Here is a 20,277-nt window from a genome sequence, read left to right on the forward strand (position 1 = left end):
ACCCTCCATGTCCGTCTCCATGTCCTCGCCCTCGGGCAGGGGGGCGGCGGGCGGGCGCTGCACCTTGGGCTTGATGACAAAGGGACACTCGCGGCGGCACAGGTCCACCTCGTGCTGGGGGAGAGAGGGGGGTCAGCACCCCAAAAATCCCCAAAAATCCCAAAAAAATGGGGCTGGGATGTATGATCCACCTCGTGCTGGGGGGAGAGAGGGGGTCAGCACCCCAAAAATCCCAAAAAAAACCCCAAAAATGGGGCTGGGGTACAGATCCACCTCGTGCTGGGGGAGAGAGGGGGTCAGCACCCCAAAAATCCCAAAAAAAACCCCAAAAATCCCAAAAAATGGGGCTGGGGTATGATCCACCTCGTGCTGGGGGAGAGAGGGGGTCAGCACCCCAAAAATCCCAAAAAAACCCCAAAAATCTCAAAAAATGGGACTGGGGTATGATCCACCTCGTGCTGGGGGGAGAGAGGGGGTCAGCACCCCAAAAAACCCAAAAAAACCCAACAAAACCCAAAAAAACCCAAAAAAAACCCAACAAAACCCAACAAAACCCAAAAAACCAAAAAAAAACCCAAAAAAACCCCCAAAAAACCCAAAAATGGGGCTGGGGTATGATCCACCTCGTGCTGAGGGGAGAGAGGGGGTCAGCACCCCAAAAACCCCAAAAAAAACCCCAAAAAAACCCCAAAAATGAGACTGGGGTATGATCCACCTCGTGCTGGGGGGAGAGAGGGGGTCAGCACCCCAAAAACCCCAAAAAACCTCAAAAAAACCCACAAAAAAACCCAAAAACGGGGCTGGGGTACAAGTCCACCTCGTGCTGGGGGGAGAGAGGGGGTCAGCACCCCAAAAACCCCAAAAAAAACCCCAAAAATCTCAAAAAATGGGGCTGGGGTATGATCCACCTCGTGCTGGGGGGAGAGAGGGGGTCAGCACCCCAAAAATCCCAAAAAAAACCCCAAAAATCCCAAAAATGGGGCTGGGGTATGATCCACCTCGTGCTGGGGGGAGAGAGGGGGTCAGCACCCCAAAAACCCCAGAAAAACCCCAAAAAATCCCCAAAAATGGGGCTGGGGTATGATACATCTCGTGCTGGGAGGAGAGAGGGGGTCAGCACCCCAAAAATCCCAAAAAAAACCCAAAAAGCTTTGCAGGGGCAGAGATCCACCTCGTGCTGGGGGGACAGAGATTCACTCAGCACCCCAAACCACAAGAGGGGACCCCAGGACACCCCAAAAAGTGGGGCAGGGGAACAGATCCACCTCATGCTGTGGGAGCAGAACCTAATTCAGCACCCCAAAAACCCGAGGGGACCCCAAAAATGGGGCAGGGGAGCAGATCCACCTCATGCTGGGGTGGACAGAGCCTCACTCAGCACCCCAAAAACCAATCAGGACACCCCAAAAAGCTTTGCAGGGGCACAGATCCACCTCATGCTGGGGGATGAGACAGAGCCTCAGCATCCTAAACCCCCCGAGGGGACCCCAAAAAGTGGAGCAGGGGCACAGATCCACCTCATGATGGGGGACAGAGATTCACTCAGCACCCCAAACCACAAGAGGGGACCCCAGGACACCCCAAAAAGTGGGGCAGGGGAACAGATCCACCTCATGCTGGGGGAGCAGAACCTAATTCAGCACCCCAAAAACCCGAGGGGACCCCAAAAATGGGGCAGGGGCAGACATCCACCTCATGCTGGGGGGACAGAGCTTCACTCAGCACCCCAAAAACCAATCAGGACACCCCAAAATCAGGTGAGGGGCACAGATCCACCTCATGCTGAGGGACAGAGATTCACTCAGCACCCCAAACCACAAGAGGGAACCCCAGGACACCCCAAAAAGTGGAGCAGGGGAACAGATCCACCTCATGCTGTGGGAGCAGAGCCTAATTCAGCACCCCAAAAACCCGAGGGGACCCCAAAAATGGGGCAGGGGCACAGATCCACCTCATGCTGGGGGGACAGAGCTTCACTCAGCACCCCAAAAACTACTCAGGATACCCCAAAATCAGGTGAGGGGCACAGATCCACCTCATGCTGGGAGATGAGACAGAGCCTCAGCATCCTAAATCCCCCGAGGGGACCCCAAAAAGTGGAGCAGGGGCAGAGATCTACCTCATGATGGGGGACAGAGATTCATTCAGCACCCCAAAAAGTACTCAGGACACCCCAAAAAGAAGGGCAGGGGAGCAGATCCACCTCATGCTGGGGTGGACAGAGCTTCACTCAGCACCCCAAACCACAAGAGGGGACCCCAGGACACCCCAAAAAGCTTTGCAGGGGCACAGATCCACCTCATGCTGAGGGACAGAGATTCACTCAGCACCCCAAACCACAAGAGGGAACCCCAGGACACCCCAAAATCAGGCGAGGGGCGGCACCTCGAGGCGGTAGATGAAGATGCTGAGCCCGCTGTGCGACTGGAACGCCGCCATGTCCAGGTTGGTGATCAGATCCACCACGCGCACCGCCCGCGTCACAAACGTGATCTGGTCCTGCTCGTCCCCCAGGAACTTGATCACCTGGGGAAGGGACACACAGGTGAGGGAGGCCCTGACACACCTGCAACACTTATTTTAGAATATTAGCTTTTTAGTTGCTTTGCTGAAAAGAAGTTATCTGAATTTTAAATAATCGATTCTCTGTTGTTTTGTGTTCGATCAGCCGTGCTCGCAATGGGAAAAGATGAAACTGGTGAAGCACAAGACAAGGAAAATAAAAACCCATTCTCTGAAAAATGAAAAATTGAATGAATGAAAAATTGAAAATCTGGACTGTCCCCAGAAATCATCTGTATTGTCATTGATAGAAAAGGTCAAGAGTTTAAAGTGAGGAAGACTCACCTTACTTCCTCCCACAAAAACAACCCCAGACTTAATTTAAGAAGTCAATCAATGCTTAATTGCTCTTCAAGCTAATTACCATAGGAAATAAGGGATGGGAAGGGCTGTTATTATGAACATGGATTTGTCTGAATCCTTTGCCAATAAATAGATTTTGTGATCACCTGTGGGTTAGAGGATTACCTCATGCTAAATAAACACACACTTTGTAACTTTAAATTGTTAGACAGTCTTTTGTCCCTCACAGCTGAGTATTGGTATTAGACCAATACTCTTATTTTAGTAAATAACCCCAAAAATTCCAGCAGGGCTCACCCTGAGCACTCACAGCTGAGTTTCAGTATTTATTTTGGTCAATCACCCTAAAATTCCAGCAGGGCTCACCTTGAACAGCCACAGCTGAGTAACAGTATTTAATTTGGTCAATCACCCCAAAATTCCAGCAAGGCTCACCCTGAGCACTCACAGCTGAGTTTCATTATTTATTTTGTTCAACCACCCCAGATTCCAGCAGGTCTCACCTTGAGCACTCACAGCTGAGCATCAGTTATTTAATTTATTTTGGTCAATCACCCCAAAATTCCAGCAGGGCTCACCTTGAGCACTCACAGCTGAGCATCAGTTATTTATTTTGGTCAATCACCCCAGACTCCAGCAGGGCTCACCCTGAGCACTCACAGTTCACTTTCAGTATTTATTCTGGTAAACCTCCCCAGATTCCAGCAGGGCTCACCCTGAGCACTCACAGTTCAGTTTCAGTTATTTATTTTGGTAAACCACCCCAGACTCCAGCAGGGCTCACCTTGAGCACTCACAGTTCAGTTTCAGTTATTTATTTTGGTAACATCCCCCCCAGACTCCAGCTCACCCTGAGCACTCACAGTTCAGTTTCAGTTATTTATTTTGGTAAACCACCCCAGACTCCAGCAGGGCTCACCCTGAGCACTCACAGTTCAGTTTCAGTTATTTATTTTGGTAAACCCCCCCAGACTCCAGCAGGGCTCACCCTGAGCACTCACAGTTCAGTTTCAGTTATTTATTTTGGTAAACCTCCCCAGACTCCAGCAGGGCTCACCTTGAACAGCCACAGCTGAGTACCAGTATTTAATTTGGTCAATCACCCCAAAATTCCAGCAGGGCTCACCCTGAGCACTCACAGCTGAGCATCAGTTATTTATTTTGGTAAACCCCCCCAGACTCCAGCAGGGCTCACCCTGAGCACTCACAGTTCAGTTTCAGTTATTTATTTTGGTCAATCACCCCAAAATTCCAGCAGGGCTCACCTTGAGCAGCGCCTCCATCATGCCGCAGGACACCAGCGCCTCGCCGCCCGCGTCGTAGCTGGCCAGGTGGTAGAGGAAGGAGAAGAGCGCCGTGGCGAACTGGTGGGGGTAGGGCTCCATGGAGGGGTCTGGGGGGGCACAGGTGAGGTCAGCGAGGGTCACACCCCCACAGGTGAGGGTCACAACCCCCCCCCCAGGTGAGGGTCACACCCCCAGGTGAAAGAGTGGCACGCCTCCCCAGGTAAGGGTCACACCCCCGAGGTGAGCGAGGGCCATGGCCTCCAAGTGAGCGGGGTCATACCCGCCAGGTGAGCCCTCCCAGGTGAGGGTCACACCCCCAGGAGGGGGTCACACCCCCAGGTGAGGGTCACACCCCCAGGTGAGCAGGTGACACACCGATCATGGCCTGGATGCAGTTGCGCACAGGCAGGAAGTCCCACAGGTGACTCCCCCCAGGTGACCCCCCAGGTGAGTCCCCCCAGGTGACGCACCGATCATGGCCTGGATGCAGTTGCGCACCAGCACGGGCAGGAAGCCCCCCCAGGTGAGCCCCCCCAGGTAAGCAGGGTCACACCCCCAGGTGAGGAGGATCACACCCCCAGGTGACCCCCCCAGGTGAGCAGGTGACACACCGATCATGGCCTGGATGCAGTTGCGCACAGGCAGGAAGTCCCACAGGTGACTCCCCCCAGGTGAGCCCCCCCAGGTGAGTCCCCCCAGGTGAGCAGGTGACGCACCGATCATGGCCTGGATGCAGTTGCACACCAGCACGGGCAGGAAGCCCCCCAGGTGAGCCCCCCCAGGTGAGTCCCCCCCAGGTGACTCCCCCCAGGTGACCCCCCAGGTGACCCCCCCAGGTGAGCAGGTGACGCACCGATCATGGCCTGGATGCAGTTGCGCACAGGCAGGAAGTCCCACAGGTGACTCCCCCCAGGTGACCCCCCAGGTGAGTCCCCCCAGGTGAGCCCCCGCAGGTGAGTCCCCCCAGGTGACGCACCGATCATGGCCTGGATGCAGTTGCGCACCAGCACGGGCAGGAAGCCGTGGTACGAGGCCGTGCCCGTGCAGTCGATGATGCTGCTGAGCTTCGGCGTCCGCTCCAGGTGCACGATGGACGTCAGCGTCCGCAGGGAGGCGGCCTTGATGTCCTGAGGGACAGGGCACAGGTGAGCCACAGGGGGACAGGTGAGGGACAATGGGGCAGGTGAGGGACAATGGGACAGGTGAGGGACAGGTGAGGGACACTCACGTCCTTAGTGAGCAGCACGCGCAGTGTGAGCTCAGTGAGGGGATGCAGAGGGAACAGGTGAAGGGACACACGAGGGAACAGGTGAAGGGACACACAAGGGAACAGGTGAAGGGACACACGAGGGAACAGGTGAAGGGACACACGAGGGAACAGGTGAAGGGACACACGAGGGAACACGTGAAGGGACACACAAGGGACAGGTGAAGGGACACACAAGGGAACAGGTGAAGGGACACACGAGGGAACAGGTGAAGGAACACAAGAGGGAACAGGTGAAGGGACAGACACAAGACATGAAAAGACAGGAGCAAGATAGGTGTAGGACAGATACAGGACAGGTGAGGTGACAGAAACAGGACAGGTATAGAACAGCTACAAAACAGATCAGGTAACAGGAACAGGACTGGTGTAGAACAGGAGCAGGACAGGTGAGGTGACAGGAACAGGACAGGTGAACGCCAGGTACAGAACAAGTGAGGTGACAGGTACAGAACAAGTGAGGTGACAGGAACAGGACAGGTGTAGAACAGCTACAAAACAGATCAGGTAACAGGAACAGGACAAGTGAAGTGACAGGAGCAGGACAAGTGAACGCCAGGTACAGGACAAGTGAGGTGACAGGTACAGGACAGGTGAGGTGACAGGAGCAGGACAAGTGAGGTGACAGGAACAGGACAAGTGAGGTGACAGGAGCAGCACAGGTGAGGTGACAGGTACAGCACAGGTGAGGTGACAGGTACAGGACAGGTGAGGTGACAGGTACAGGACAGGTGAGGTGACAGGAGCAGGACAAGTGAGGTGACAGGAGCAGGACAAGTGAACGCCAGGTACAGGACAAGTGAGGTGACAGGAACAGGACAGGTGAGGTGACAGGAGCAGGACAAGTGAGGTGACAGGAGCAGGACAAGTGAGGTGACAGGAGCAGGACAAGTGAACGCCAGGTACAGGACAAGTGAGGTGACAGGAACAGGACAAGTGAACACCAGGTACAGGACAAGTGAGGTGACAGGTACAGGACAGGTGAGGTGACAGGAGCAGGACAAGTGAGGTGACAGGAACAGGACAAGTGAGGTGACAGGAGCAGCACAGGTGAGGTGACAGGTACAGCACAGGTGAGGTGACAGGTACAGCACAGGTGAGGTGACAGGTACAGGACAAGTGAGGTGACAGCAGCAGCACAGGTGAGGTGACAGATACAGGACAGGTGAGGTGACAGTACAGGACAGGTGAGGTGACAGGTACAGGACAGGTGAGGTGACAGTACAGGACAGGTGAGCCTCAGACATTCCTGATGTGCAGCGTGTGCAGCTCGGTGTCAGTGAGGGGACACACCAGGGGACAGGGAAAGGGACAGGTGAGAGAACAGATGAGGGGACAGCCTGAGGAACAGGTGAAGGGACAGCTGAGGGCACAGGTGAGAGAACAGATGAGGGACAGCCTGAGGAACAGGTGAAGGGACAGCTGAGGGCACAGGTGAGAGAACAGATGAGGGGACAGCCTGAGGAACAGGTGAAGGGACAGAAGTGACAGAAGGGACACGAGAAGGGACAGCTGAGAGAACAGATGAAGGGAACAGCTGAGGGGACAGGTAAAGGGACAGCTGGGGGAACAGGTGAGAGAACAACCGGGGGGACAGGTAAAGGGAACAACTGAGGGGACACATATGGGGAGATCTGAAGGGACAGTTGAGGGGACAGCTGAAGGAATAGGTAAAGGAACAGGTAAAGGGACAGCAGAGGGGACAGGAAAAGACACAACTAAGAGAACACATAAGGGAACAGCTGAGAGTACAGGTGAAGGAACAGCTGACGGGACAGGTAGAGGGACAGGTAAAGTGACAGCTGAGGGGACAGGTGAAAGGACAGGTGAGGGAACAGATGGAGGAACAGCTGAGGGGACAGATGAGGGGACACTAAGAGGATATTGAGGGACACTGAGGGACACCTGAAGGACACTGAGGGAACACCAAGGGACACTGAGGGGAAACTGAAGGGACACTGAGGGACACTGAGGGACACCGAGGGACACGGAGGAGACACTGAGGGGACACCAAGGAAACACTGAGGGACATTGAGGTGACACCGAGGGACACTGAGGGGACACCAAGGGACACGGAGGAGACACTGAGGAGACACTGAGGGACACTGAGGTGACACCAAAGTGACACCAAGGGACACTGAGGAGACATTGAGGGACACTGAGGTGACACTGAGGGACACCAAGGTGACACCAAGGGACACTGAGGTGACACTGAGGAACACCTGAAGGGACACTGAGGGTGACACCTGAAGGGACACTGAGGGGACACTGAAGAGACACCAAGGGACACTGAGGGACACTGAGAGGACACTGAAGGGACACCTGAGGGACACTGAGGGACACGGAGAGACACTGAGGGGACACTGAAGGGACACCAAGGGAACCTGAGGGTGCACACCTGAAGGGACACTGAAGGGACACCTGAAGGGACACTGAGGGGACACTGAGGGGACACCTGAGGTGACACTGAGGGGACACCAAGGGACACTGAGGTGCCACCAAGGGGCACGGGGGGCTGGCCAGGCTCTCACCATGAGCTGCTTGTCGGTGATCTGCAGCACGTCCACCAGCTCCTCGATCAGCCCGTTGTACAGGATGCTGTTGGCCGACTCCTGCAGCGCGTTGGAGTACACTGCCCACAAAAACCGGGGGGGGTCACCCCAAAATGCACCCCCAGAGCCCCCCCCCCACCCCCAGAGCCCCCCAGGACAGCCCACCCAGGATGGAGATGGCGTGGAGCCGAGCCTGCACCGCCTGCAGCCGCTTCTTGTGGTTGGAGAAGCCGTGGGCCAGGCGGATGTGGGTGAACAGCAGCATCTGGGGAGGGGACAGGGAATGGGGGGGTTGTCACCCTCAGAACCCCCAAAATCATCCTGAGCACCCCCAAAAATCAGCCTGAGCACCCCCAAGAATCAGCCTGAGCACCCCCAGAATCATCCTCAGCACATCCAAAATCATCCTGAGCACCCCCAGAATCATCCTGAGCACCCCCAAAATCATCCTGAGCATCTGGGGAGGGGCACAGAGAATGGGGGGGCTGTCACCCTCAGAACCCCCAAAATCATCCTCAGCACCCCCAAAATCATCATCATCCTGAGCACCCCCAAAATCATCCTGAGCACGCCCAGAATCATCCTCAGAACCCCCAGAATCAGCCTGAGCACCCCCAAAATCATCCTCAGCACCCCCAAAAATCATCCTGAGCATCTGGGGAGGGGACAGAGAATGTGGGGGGTTGTCATCCTGAGCACCCCCAAAAATCAGCCTGAGCACCCCCAGAATCATCCTGAGCACCCCCAAAATCATCCTGAGCATCTGGGGAGGGGCACAGAGAATGGGGGGGCTGTCACCCTCAGAACCCCCAAAATCATCCTCAGCACCCCCAAAATCATCCTGAGCACCCCCCAAAATCATCCTGAGCACGCCCAGAATCATCCTGAGCACCCCCAGAATCAGCCTGATCCCACCCCAAAATCATCCTGAGCACCCCCAGAATCATCCTGACCCCACCCTAAAATCATCTTCAGCACCCCCAGAATTATCCTGAGCATCTGGGGAGGGGCACAGAGAATGTGGGGGGGTTGTCATCCTGAGCACCCCCAAAATCATCCTGAGCACCCCCAAAAATCAGCCTGAGCCCACCAAAATCATCCTGGCCCCACCCCAGAATCATCCTCAGCACCCCCAGAATCATCCTCAGCACCCCCAGAATCATCCTGATCCCAACCCAAAATCATCCTCAGCACCCCCAGAATCATCAAATCCCCCCCCAAACCCCAACTCCCTCCCTAAAAATGCCCAAATCGCCCCCAAATTCCCCCACTCAGGACCCCAAAACCCCCAAATCCCAAAATCCTGCCCCAAAACCCCCAAAATTCCTCCCCAAAACCCCCCACCCAGGACCCCAAAACCACCCCCAAATTCCCCCACTCAGGATTTCAAAACCCCCCAAATCCACCCCCAAACCCCAAAATCCTGCCCCAAAACCCCCAAAATCCCTCCCCAAATCCCCCTACTCAGGACCTAAAACCCCCCAAACCCACCCTAAACCACCCAAATCCACCCCCAAACCCCAAAATCCTGCCCCAAAACCCCAAAAAATCCAAAATCCTACCCCAAAACCTCCAAAAATTCCAAAATCTCTCCCCAAATCCCCCTACTCAGGACCCCAAAACCCCCCAAACCCACCCCAAACCACCCAAACCCACCCCAAAATCCCACCCCCAAACCCCCCAATTTGGGGGGTCACCCCCAAATCCCTGTGGGTGCCCCTGATGTCACCCCACACACCTGCTTGTCCTTGGGGATGCTGTACATCTTGGTGAGGGACTCCATGATCTCTGAGGGGCTCTCAGAAATCTGGGGGAGGAAAAGGGGAGAGAAATTTTGGGGGGTTGGAGGAGAAGACTGGGGGGCAGGAAGACAAAATTGGGGTGGGGAGGGACAAAATTGGGGAATAGGACAAAATGGGGGTGCAGGGGACAAACCTGGGAGGGCAGAGGACAAAATTGGGGAGTGGAAGGGACAAAATTGGGGGACAAGACAAAATGGGGGTGCAGGGGAGAAAATTGAGGGGCAGAGGAGAAAATTGAGGTGGGGAAGGACAAGCTTGGGGTGCAGGGGACCAAACTGGGGACAGAGGAAAAATTTAGGGGCATGGGACAAAATTGGGGTGTGGAGGGACAAAACTGGGGGCAGGTGACAAAATTTGGGTGTAGAGGAACAAAACTGGGGGGCAGAGAACAAAATTGGAGGGCAGGGAAAAAAATGGAGGCAGGAAATAAAATTGGGGGGCAGAAAACAAAATGGGGATAAAGAGGAAAAAGACTGGGGTATGGAGGGACAAAATTGGGATGTGGAGGGACAGAATTGGGGTGCAGGTGACAGAATTGGGGTACAGGTGACAAAATTTGGGGGGCAGGTGACAAAACTGGGGACAGAGAAAAAAACTTGGGTGCAGGAGACAAACCTCAGCTGTGGAGGAACAAAACTGGGGGGCAGAGAACAGAATTGGGGGGGCAGGGAAAAAATGGAGGCAGGGAACAAAATTGGGAGGGAGAAAACAAAATGGGGATAAAAAAGAAAAAGATTGGGGTATGGAGGGACAGAATTGGGATGTGAAGGGACAAAATTGGGGTGTGGAGGGACAAAACTGGGATGTGGAGGGACAAAATTGGGGTGCAGGGAACAAACTGGGGGTGCAGGGTGTGGGGGGCCCTGATCCAAGCCCAGACCCCCCCAAAATGAAGGAGCCCCCCCTTACCTTGTCCAGCTGCTCGATGTGGATGTAGTGCAGGGTGGTGCTGGTGGCCTGGGGGGGGTCACAGGAGGTCAAGGGGTGCCCCAAGTGTTTTGGGGACCCCCCCTGGTGTCCCCTCCCCCCAAAATGTCACTCACCCTCTTGTCCACCTTGACCTCGACGCCCGGCTCGGCGTAGAACTCGAAGTGCAGGGTGGTGGCACTGGGGGGGTATTTCTGGGGGGGGACATGGGGTGAGGGGGGACAGCAGGGTCCCCTCCCCTGGCAGGGGGACAGGGACAGGCTGGGGACACAGTGAGAGAGAGGATGGGGGGACCCCAGCACAGGAGAGGGGTGACAAAGGGGTGCTGGGGACTGTGGGGTGGGACAGGACAGAGCTGGGGACACCCTGAGGGGACAGCAGGACAATGCTGGGGACACCCTGAGGGGACAGCAGGACAGTGCTGGGGACACCAGAGAGAGCTGGGGACACCTGAGGGGACAGCAGGACAATGCTGGGGACACCCTGAGGGGACAGCAGGACAGTGCTGGGGACAGCTGGACAGAGCTGGGGACACCTGAGGGGACAGCAGGACAGTGCTGGGGACACCAGAGAGAGCTGGGGACACCTGAGGGGACAGCAGGACAATGCTGGGGACACCCTGAGGGGACAGCAGGACAGTGCTGGGGACACCTGAAAGAGCTGGGGACACCTGAGGGGACAGCAGGACAATGCTGGGGACACCCTGAGGGGACAGCAGGACAGTGCTGGGGACACCTGAGGGGACAGCAAGACAATGCTGGGGACACCTGAAAGAGCTGGGGACACCTGAGGGGACAGGACAGAGCTGGGGACACCCTGAGGGGACAGCAGGACAGTGCTGGGGACAGCTGGACAGAGCTGGGGACACCTGAGGGGACAGCAGGACAGTGCTGGGGACACCTGAAAGAGCTGGGGACACCTGAGGGGACAGCAGGACAGTGCTGGGGACACCAGGATGGCATCAAGGGGCCTCAGGATGTGCCAAGGTGACGTTGGGAACACACCAAGGTGTGACAACAAGAAATGTGGCAAAGGGATCACTGAGGCACAGGTGAGCTCTGGGAACCCCCAAGAGGACACAGGTGAGCTCAGGGGACCCCCAGGACAGGACAAAGGGACACAGGTGAGTCCTGGGGACCTCCAGAACAGGACAAGGTGACAGAGATGAGCCCTGTCACACCCCAGGACAAGACAAGGTGACAGAGATGAGCTCTAGGGATCCCCACGAGGACACAGGTGAGCTCTGTCACCCCCCAGGACAGGACAAGGTGACACAGGAGAGCCCTGTCACCCCCCAGGACACACCAAGGTGACACAGGAGAGCCCTGGGGACCCCCACGAGGACACAGGTGAGCTCTGGCACACCCCAGGACACACCAAGGTGACACAGGTGACCCCTCTCACCCCCCAGGACAGGACAAGGTGACACAGGTGACCCCTCTCACCCCCCAGGACACACCAAGGTGACACAGGAGAGCCCTGGGGACCCCTCAGGACACACCAAGGTGACACAGGTGACCCCTGTCACCCCTCAGGACAGGACAAGGTGACACAGGTGACCCCTCTCACCCCCCAGGACACACCAAGGTGACACAGGTGACTCCTCTCACCGCCCAGGACACACCAAGGTGACACAGGTGACCCCTGTCACCCCTCAGGACAGGACAAGGTGACACAGGTGACCCCTGTCACCCCCCAGGACACACCAAGGTGACACAGGAGAGCCCTGGGGACCCCCACGAGGACACAGGTGAGTTCTGGCACACCCCAGGACACACCAAGGTGACACAGGAGAGCCCTGGGGACCCCTCAGGACACACCAAGGTGACACAGGTGACCCCTCTCACCCCCCAGGCTCTCAGCACACCCCCAGCCCCACTCACCATCATGTGCAGGTCCCTGCAGCACTCCGCCAACCCGAATCCATTCTCCTTCCCACCCCAGCTCTGCGGGGAGACACCAACCCAGCTCAGCCTCACCCCTGAACCCCCCAAAACCCCCAAAAACCCCCAAAAACCCCCCAAAAACCCCCACCAACCTCAGCCAGGTGCTGCAGGCGGGCCAGCAGGGGCCCGCGGCGCTCCGAGCCCAGGCGCGTGATGTAGTTGGAGCGTTTGCTGAACACGTAGAGCAGGTTGAGCACGGCCAGCACCACGTGCATGTCCGAGGAGGCCAGCAGCGTGGTCAGGTGCTGGGGGGACAGGGAGGGGTGGACAGCACAGTCAGGGGGGTTCTGAGCTCTTCAGAGAGAAATCAGAGTGCAGGGATTGAGCTCTAGGGTGAGTTTAATGGTTTTAGTAAATAAGCCAGACTAGCAGTGAGTGTTCTAGTGAACGCTGAAACACACTGATAATTTCAGAGGCTCCAGACCCACAGTAGTAGACAAAACTTACATGTAAAATAGTTACAGTAAAAATATGGCTGACATTTCTTAGATAGAACAAGACACATTGTATGTGCAGCTCTATGTAACCTGGGGTGCTAAGAAACTGGAATTTTAACAGGTTAAGGAGTGGAAAAACTAAAATTCTAACAGGTTAAGGAGTGGTGGAGAAACTGAATTCCAACAGGTTATGGAATGGTGGAAAAGCTACAATTCTAATAGGTTAAGTAGTAGAAAAACTACAATTCTAACAGGTTAAGTAGTGGTGGAGAAATTACAATTCTAACAGGTTAAGGACTGGAAAAACTACAATTCTAACAGGCTAAAGAGTGATAGAGAAACTAAAATTCTAATAGGTTAAGTAGTAGGAAAACTACAATTCTAACAGGTTAAGGAGTGCTGGAGAAACTGGAATTCTAACAGGTTAAGAAGTGGAGAAACTACAATTCCAACAGGTTATGGAATGGTGGAAAAGCTACAATTCTAATAGGTTAAGTAGTAGAAAAACTACAATTCTAACAGGTTAAGGAGTGGTAAAGAAACTACAATTCTAACATGTTAAGGAGTGGTGGAGAAACTGAAATTCTAACAGGTTAAGTAGTAGAAAAACTACAATTCTAATAGATTAAGGAGTGGTGGAGAAACTAAATTCTAACAGGTTAAGGAGTGCTAGAGAAACTAAAATTTTAATAGGTTAAGGACTGGAGAAACTACAGTTCTAACAGGTTAAGAAGTAGAAAAACTACAATTCAAACAGGTTAAGGAATGGAGAAACTACAATTCTAACAGGTTAAGGAGTGCTGAAGAAACTGGAATTCTAACAGGTTAAGAAGTGGAGAAACTACAATTCTAACAGGTTATGGAATGGTGGAAAAGCTACAATTCTAATAGGTTAAGTAGTAGAAAAACTACAATTCTAACAGGTTAAGTAGTGGTGGAGAAATTACAATTCTAACAAGTTAAGGACAGGTGGAGAAACTACAATTCTAACAGGTTAATGACTGGAAAAACTACAATTCTAACAGGCTAAAGAGTGATGAAGAAACTAAAATTCTAATAGGTTAAGTAGTAGGAAAACTACAATTCTAACAGGTTAAGGAGTGGTGGAGAAACTACAATTCTAACATGTTAAGGAGTGGTGGAGAAACTACAATTCTAACAGGTTAAGTAATAGAAAAACTACAATTCTAATAGATTAAGGAGTGGTAAAGAAGCTACAATTCTAACATGTTAAGGAGTGGTGGAGAAACTGAAATTCTAACAGGTTAAGTAGTAGAAAAACTACAATTCTAACAGGTTAAGGAGTGGTGGAAAAACTACAATCCTAACAGGTTAAGGAGTGGTGGAGAAACTAAATTCTAACAGGTTAAGGAGTGCTAGAGAAACTAAAATTTTAATAGGTTAAGGACTGGAGAAACTACAGTTCTAACAGGTTAAGAAGTAGAAAAACTACAATTCTAACATGTTAAGGAATGGAGAAACTACAATTCTAACAGGTTAAGGAGTGATGGAGAAACTGGAATTCTAACAGGTTAAGGAGGAGTGGAGAAACTAAAATTCTAGCAGGTTATGGAATGGTGGAGAAATTACAATTCTAACAGGTTAAGTAGTAGAAAAACTACAATTCTAACAGGTTAAGGAGTGGTGGAGAAACTAAATTCTAACAGGTTAAGGAGTGCAGAAACTACAATTCTAACAGGTGAAGGAGTGCTGCTCTGAGTTTCCATCTCAGCTTGTTGGAAAATCCCATATCAGAGTTTGTCTGGGAGAGTTGGTGCTTTCCAGCCATTGTGGCTTCTAGAATTGGCTTTTGCCAGGGCTCCAGCCATTGCTCATTGCTGCTGCTGTGCCTTTGCTTTTTGTATTGATTTTTGAGACTGATGTGTTTGTAATAAAATGTGCTTTATAATAAATAATTTTTTTTACTATTAACTGCTTTGCTTATTTAAGATAACCTCACAAATTAAGAGCCAAGAGCTCAGAGCAGGAGCCTAAGAGCTCTGGAGGTGTGAAGAACCTCCACAGGTGAGTGAGCTGTGTGACCCCTGGGGCTGTGACACACACACACACACAGGGCAGGTTTGGGGGTGTCAGCTGTGTCACCTCTGAGGCTGTGACACACACACAGGGCAGGTTTGGGGGTGTCAGCTGTGTCATGTCACCCCCTGGGGCTGTGACACACACACAGGGTGGGTTTTGGTGGGTGTCAGCTGTGTCACCCCCCAGGGCTGTGACACATACACACACACACACACACACAGGGCAGGTTTGGGGGGTGTCATCTGTGTCACCCCTGGGGCTCTGACACACACACACAGGGTGGGTTTGGGGGTGTCAGCTGTGTCATGTCACCCCCAGGGCTGTGACACACACACAGGGCAGGTTTGGGGGTGTCAGCTGTGTCATGTCACCCCTGGTGCTGTGACACACACACAGGGCGGGTTTGGGGGGTGTCAGCTGTGTCACCCCAGGGCTGTGACACATACACAGGGAAGGTTGGGGTGAGTCAGCTGTGTTACCCCCTGGGGTTGTGACAGACAACACACACACAGGGTGGGTTTGGGGGGTGTCAGCTGTGTCACCTCTGAGGCTGTGACACACACACAGGGCAGGTTTGGGGTCAGTCAGCTGTGTCATGTCACCCCTGGTGCTGTGACACACACACAGGGCAGGTTTGGGGGTGTCAGCTGTGTCACCCCCAGGGCTGTGACACACACACAGGGCAGGTTTGGGGGTGTCAGCTGTGTCACCCCTGGTGCTGTGACACACACACAGGGTGGGTTTTGGTGGGTGTCAGCTGTGTCACCCCCCAGGGCTGTGACACACACACATGGCACGTTTGGGGGTATCAGCTGTGTCACCTCTGAGGCTGTGACACACACACAGGGCAGGTTTGGGGTCAGTCAGTTGTGTCATGTCACCCCTGGTGCTGTGACACACACACAGGGTGGGTTTTGGTGGGTGTCAGCTGTGTCACCCCCCAGGGCTGTGACACACACACACACACACACAGAGGGCAGGTTTGGGAGGTGTCATCTGTGTCACCCCTGGGGCTCTGACACACACACACAGGGCAGGTTTGGGGGTGTCAGCTGTGTCATGTCACCCCCAGGGCTGTGACACACACACAGGGCAGGTTTGGGGGTGTCAGCTGTGTCATGTCACCCCCCAGGGCTGTGACACACACACAGGGTGGGTTTTGGTGGGTGTCAGCTGTGTCACCCCCCCTGGGCTGTGACACACACACACACACAGGGCAGGTTGGGGTGAGTCAGCTGTGTTACCCCCTGGGGCTGTGACACACACACAGGGTGGGTTTAGGGGGGTGTCAGCTGTGTCACCTCTGAGGCTGTGACACACACACAGGGCAGGTTTGGGGGTGTCAGCTGTGTCATGTCACCCCCTGGGGCTGTGACACACACACAGGGTGGGTTTGGGGTCAGTCAGCTGTGTCATGTCACCCCTGGTGCTGTGACACACACACATGGCAGGTTTGGGGGTGTCAGCTGTGTCACCCCCCAGGGCTGTGACACACACACAGGGCAGGTTTGGGGGTGTCAGCTGTGTCATGTCACCCCCTGGTGCTGTGACACACACACAGGGCAGGTTTGGGGTCAGTCAGCTGTGTCATGTCACCCCTGGTGCTGTGACACACACACATGGCAGGTTTGGGGGTGTCAGCTGTGTCATGTCACCCCTGGTGCTGTGACACACACACATGGCAGGTTTGGGGGTGTCAGCTGTGTCATGTCACCCCTGGTGCTCTGACACACACACAGGGTGGGTTTGGGGGTGTCAGCTGTGTCATGTCACCCCAGGGCTGTGACACACACACAGGGCAGGTTTGGAGCTGTCATCTGTCCCCCCCCCACCACAGCTGTGACACACGCAGGGCAGGACTGGCTGTCCCCACCTCGATGGAGCTGTAGAGGTGGCGGGAGAAGCTGTACTCGATGAGCAGGGCGGTGAAGTTGAGCAGGGCCAGCAGCAGGGATTTCAGCGCGTGCCGCTCGGGCCGGTCGCAGGCCAGCATCCAGCTCATGGCCTCCACCGGCCGGCCCGCCTCGGCCAGCAGCGCGTCGAAGCGGTCCAGCAGGTCCACCCAGTGGTACAGCTCGCACTGGGGGGGATGAGGGGGTGAGATTTGGGGTTGGGGGCACAGCCTGGACCCCAGTCCAACCCCCCTGAACCCCCCATATCCACAGCTTGTACTGGGGGGGCACAGCTTGGACCCCAACCTAACCCTCCTTGAACCCCCCCATATCCACCCAGTGGTACAGCTCGCACTGGGGGGGATTAGGGGGTGAGATTTGGGGTTGGGGGCACAGCCTGGACCCCCCTGAACCCCCCACATATCCACCCAGTGGTACAGCTCGCACTGGGGGTGAGATTTGGGGTTGGGGGCACAGCCTGGACCCTCCTGGACCCCCCCATATCCACCCAGTGGTACAGCTCACACTGGGGGTGAGATTTGGGGTTGGGGGCACAGCCTGGACCCTCCTGAGCCCCTCCTGAATCTCCCACACCACCCCAGTGGTACAGCTCGCACTGGGGGGGAATTCAGGGTAGAGATTTGGGATTGGGGGCACACCTGGACCCTCTGAACCCCCCCACATCCACCCAGTGGTACAGCTCGCACTGGGAAGGACATTTGGGGTTGGGGGCACAGCCTGGACCCTCCTGAGCCCCTCCTGAACCCCCCACATCCACAGCTTGTACTGGGGGGGCACAGCTTGGACCCCAACCTAACCCTCCTTGAACCCCCCAAATCCACCCAGTGGTACAGCTCGCACTGGGGGGGATTCAGGGTGGAGATTTGGGGTTGGGGGCACAGCCTGGACCCTCCTGAGCCCCTCCTGAATCTCCCACACCTCCCCAGTGGTACAGCTCGCACTGGGGGGGATTAGGAGGTGAGATTTGGGGTTGGGGGCACAGCCTGGACCCTCCTGGAACCCCCTGAGCCTGTCCTCAATTCCCTATGAGCCCCCACGTCCACTCAGTGGTACAGCTCACACTAGGGGGGGTTGGGGGGTGAGATTTGGGGTTGGGGGCACACCTGAACCCTCTGAACCCCCCCACATCCACCCAGTGGTACAGCTCACACTGGGGGGGGATTCAGGGTGGAGATTTGGGATTGGGGGCACACCTGGACCCTCTGAACCCCCCCACATCCACCCAGTGGTACAGCTCACACTGGGAAGGAGATTTGGGGTTGGGGGCACAGCCTGGACCCTCCTGGAACCCCCTGAGCCTGTCCTCAACTCCCTATAAGCGCCCACATCCACCCAATGGTACAGCTCGCACTAGGGGGGGTTGGGGGGTGAGATTTGGGGTTGGGGGCACACCTGGACCCTCTGAACCCCCCCACGTCCACGTAGTGGTACAGCTCACACTGGGAAGGAGATTTGGGGTTGGGGGCACAGCCTGGACCCCCTGAACCCCCCCCTATCGACCCAGTGGTACAGCTCACACTGGGGGGGTTGGGGGGTGAGATTTGGGGTTGGGGGCACAGCCTGAACCCCAACCCAGGCCCCCTGAGCCCCCCAGGTACAGCCCAGCCCCCCATGAACCCCCACATCCCCTGAGGGCCCCCCCAGAATTCCAATGAGGAACCTCAACACCCCAGGCAGCAGCTGAGCCCCCTCCCCAATACAGGGCAAGAAAATGGAATTTTGCCCCCCCTTCCCCAATAATTTTGGGGAGAATTTGGATTTTCCATGGGTATTTGGAGGGAAACTGAAGAACCCCCCAATATATTTTGGGGTCTATGAGATGTTCCCCTCACTGATTTTAGGAATATTTGGGTTTCTCCTTGGAATTTTTGGGTTCTGTGACAAAAAATCTGCACCAAAACAGCTCCAGGGTGGGGGGGAAAATGGGGAAGACAGGGAGAAACTGGGGAGCCCCCCCCAAAATTTGGGGGTCAATAAAAAGTGGGGGGGCTCCTCTAATATTCGAGTGAGCTGTAGGAAATGTAGAGACCCCTCAATTCCTAAATCAGGAAACTCCAGAATGGCTCCACCTGAGGGAACTCAGCCAAAATTGGGGACCCCCCCTCATTTTGGGGACACTCTGGGGGTGCTCCAGGGTGTGGCAGTGACAAATTTGGGGACAAACTATGGACACCCCCCTGGGAAAACCTCACGTGTTTTGGGGCTCCCCCAGGTTTTTGGGATTCCCCCCCAGGTTTTTGGGACTCCCTCAGATTTTTGGGTCCCCCCCCTCAGGTTTTTGGGGCTCCCCCTCAGGTTTTTGGGTCCCCCCCCCAGGTTTTTGGCGCCCCCCCCCCCAGATTTTTGGGGCTCCTCCAGGTTTTTAGGACTCCACCAGGTTTTTGGGACTCCCTCAGATTTTTGGGTCCCCCCCCTCAGGTTTTTGGGGCTCCCCCAGGTTTTTGGGGTCCCCCCCAGGTTTTTGGGGCCTCCCCCAGATTTTTGGGACTCCTCCAGGTTTTTGGGGCTCCCCCCCAGGTTTTTGGCACCCCCCCCAGATTTTTGGGACTCCTCCAGGTTTTTGGGGCTCCTCCAGGTTTTTGCCCCCCCCCCCCCCAGGTTTTTTGGACCCCCTCAGGTTTTTAGGACTCCACCAGGTTTTTGGGACTCCTCCAGGTTTTTTGGTCACCCAGGTTTTTGGGGCTTCTCCAGGTTTTTGGGTCCCCCCCAGGTTTTTGGGACTCTCCCCCAAGTTTTTTGGACTCTCCCCCAGGTTTTTGGGACTCCCTCAGGTTTTTGGGGCTCCCCTAGATTTTTGGGGCTCCCCCAGGTTTTTTGCGCCCCCCCCAGATTTTTGGGACTCCTCCAGGTCTTTGGGGCTCCCCCCCAGGTTTTTGGGGCTCCCCCAAATTTTTGGGTCCCCACCCCCAAGTTTTTGGGACTCCCTCACGTTTTTGGCCCCTCCCCAGGTTTTTTGGACCCCCCCAGATTTTTGGGTCCCCCCAGGTTTTTGGGTCCCCCCCCCCAGGTTTTTGGGGCTCCCCCAGGTTTTTAGGGCTCCCCCCAGGTTTTTGGGTCCCCACCCCCAGGTTTTTGGGGCTCCTCCAGGTTTTTGGCCTTCCCCCAGGTTTTTGGGTCCCCCCCCAGGTTTTGAGGCCCCCCAGGTTTTTGGGACTCCTCCAGGTTTTTGGGTCCCCCCCTCAGGTTTTTGGGTCCCTCCCTCAGGTTTTTGGGACTCCTCCAGGTTTTTGCCCCCCCCCAGG

At 55.2% G+C, this 20,277-nt stretch overlaps 1 protein-coding gene across 1 annotated transcript in view; it reads right to left on the reverse strand.

Annotated features, from left to right (window-relative positions):
* Positions 1–17,733, reverse strand: part of HUWE1 (HECT, UBA and WWE domain containing E3 ubiquitin protein ligase 1) — a 157,587-nt gene extending 139,854 nt beyond the window's left edge. The window contains exons 1-13 of the mRNA XM_056510874.1: positions 17,713–17,733; positions 16,996–17,202; positions 12,738–12,890; positions 12,583–12,645; positions 10,816–10,893; positions 10,682–10,729; positions 9,709–9,777; positions 8,136–8,235; positions 7,950–8,050; positions 5,128–5,278; positions 4,131–4,258; positions 2,386–2,526; positions 3–114 (exon numbers count right to left, since the gene is read on the reverse strand). Of these exons, the coding sequence (XP_056366849.1) occupies positions 3–114; positions 2,386–2,526; positions 4,131–4,258; positions 5,128–5,278; positions 7,950–8,050; positions 8,136–8,235; positions 9,709–9,777; positions 10,682–10,729; positions 10,816–10,893; positions 12,583–12,645; positions 12,738–12,890; positions 16,996–17,202; positions 17,713–17,733 (1,372 nt within the window). The remainder of the gene's footprint in view (positions 1–2; positions 115–2,385; positions 2,527–4,130; positions 4,259–5,127; positions 5,279–7,949; positions 8,051–8,135; positions 8,236–9,708; positions 9,778–10,681; positions 10,730–10,815; positions 10,894–12,582; positions 12,646–12,737; positions 12,891–16,995; positions 17,203–17,712) is intronic.
* Between the last annotated feature and the right edge of the window lie 2,544 nt (positions 17,734–20,277).

This window comes from Oenanthe melanoleuca, chromosome 25 (genome assembly GCF_029582105.1).
Source record: "Oenanthe melanoleuca isolate GR-GAL-2019-014 chromosome 25, OMel1.0, whole genome shotgun sequence".
In the NCBI taxonomy this organism is placed as follows: Eukaryota; Metazoa; Chordata; class Aves; order Passeriformes; family Muscicapidae; genus Oenanthe; species Oenanthe melanoleuca.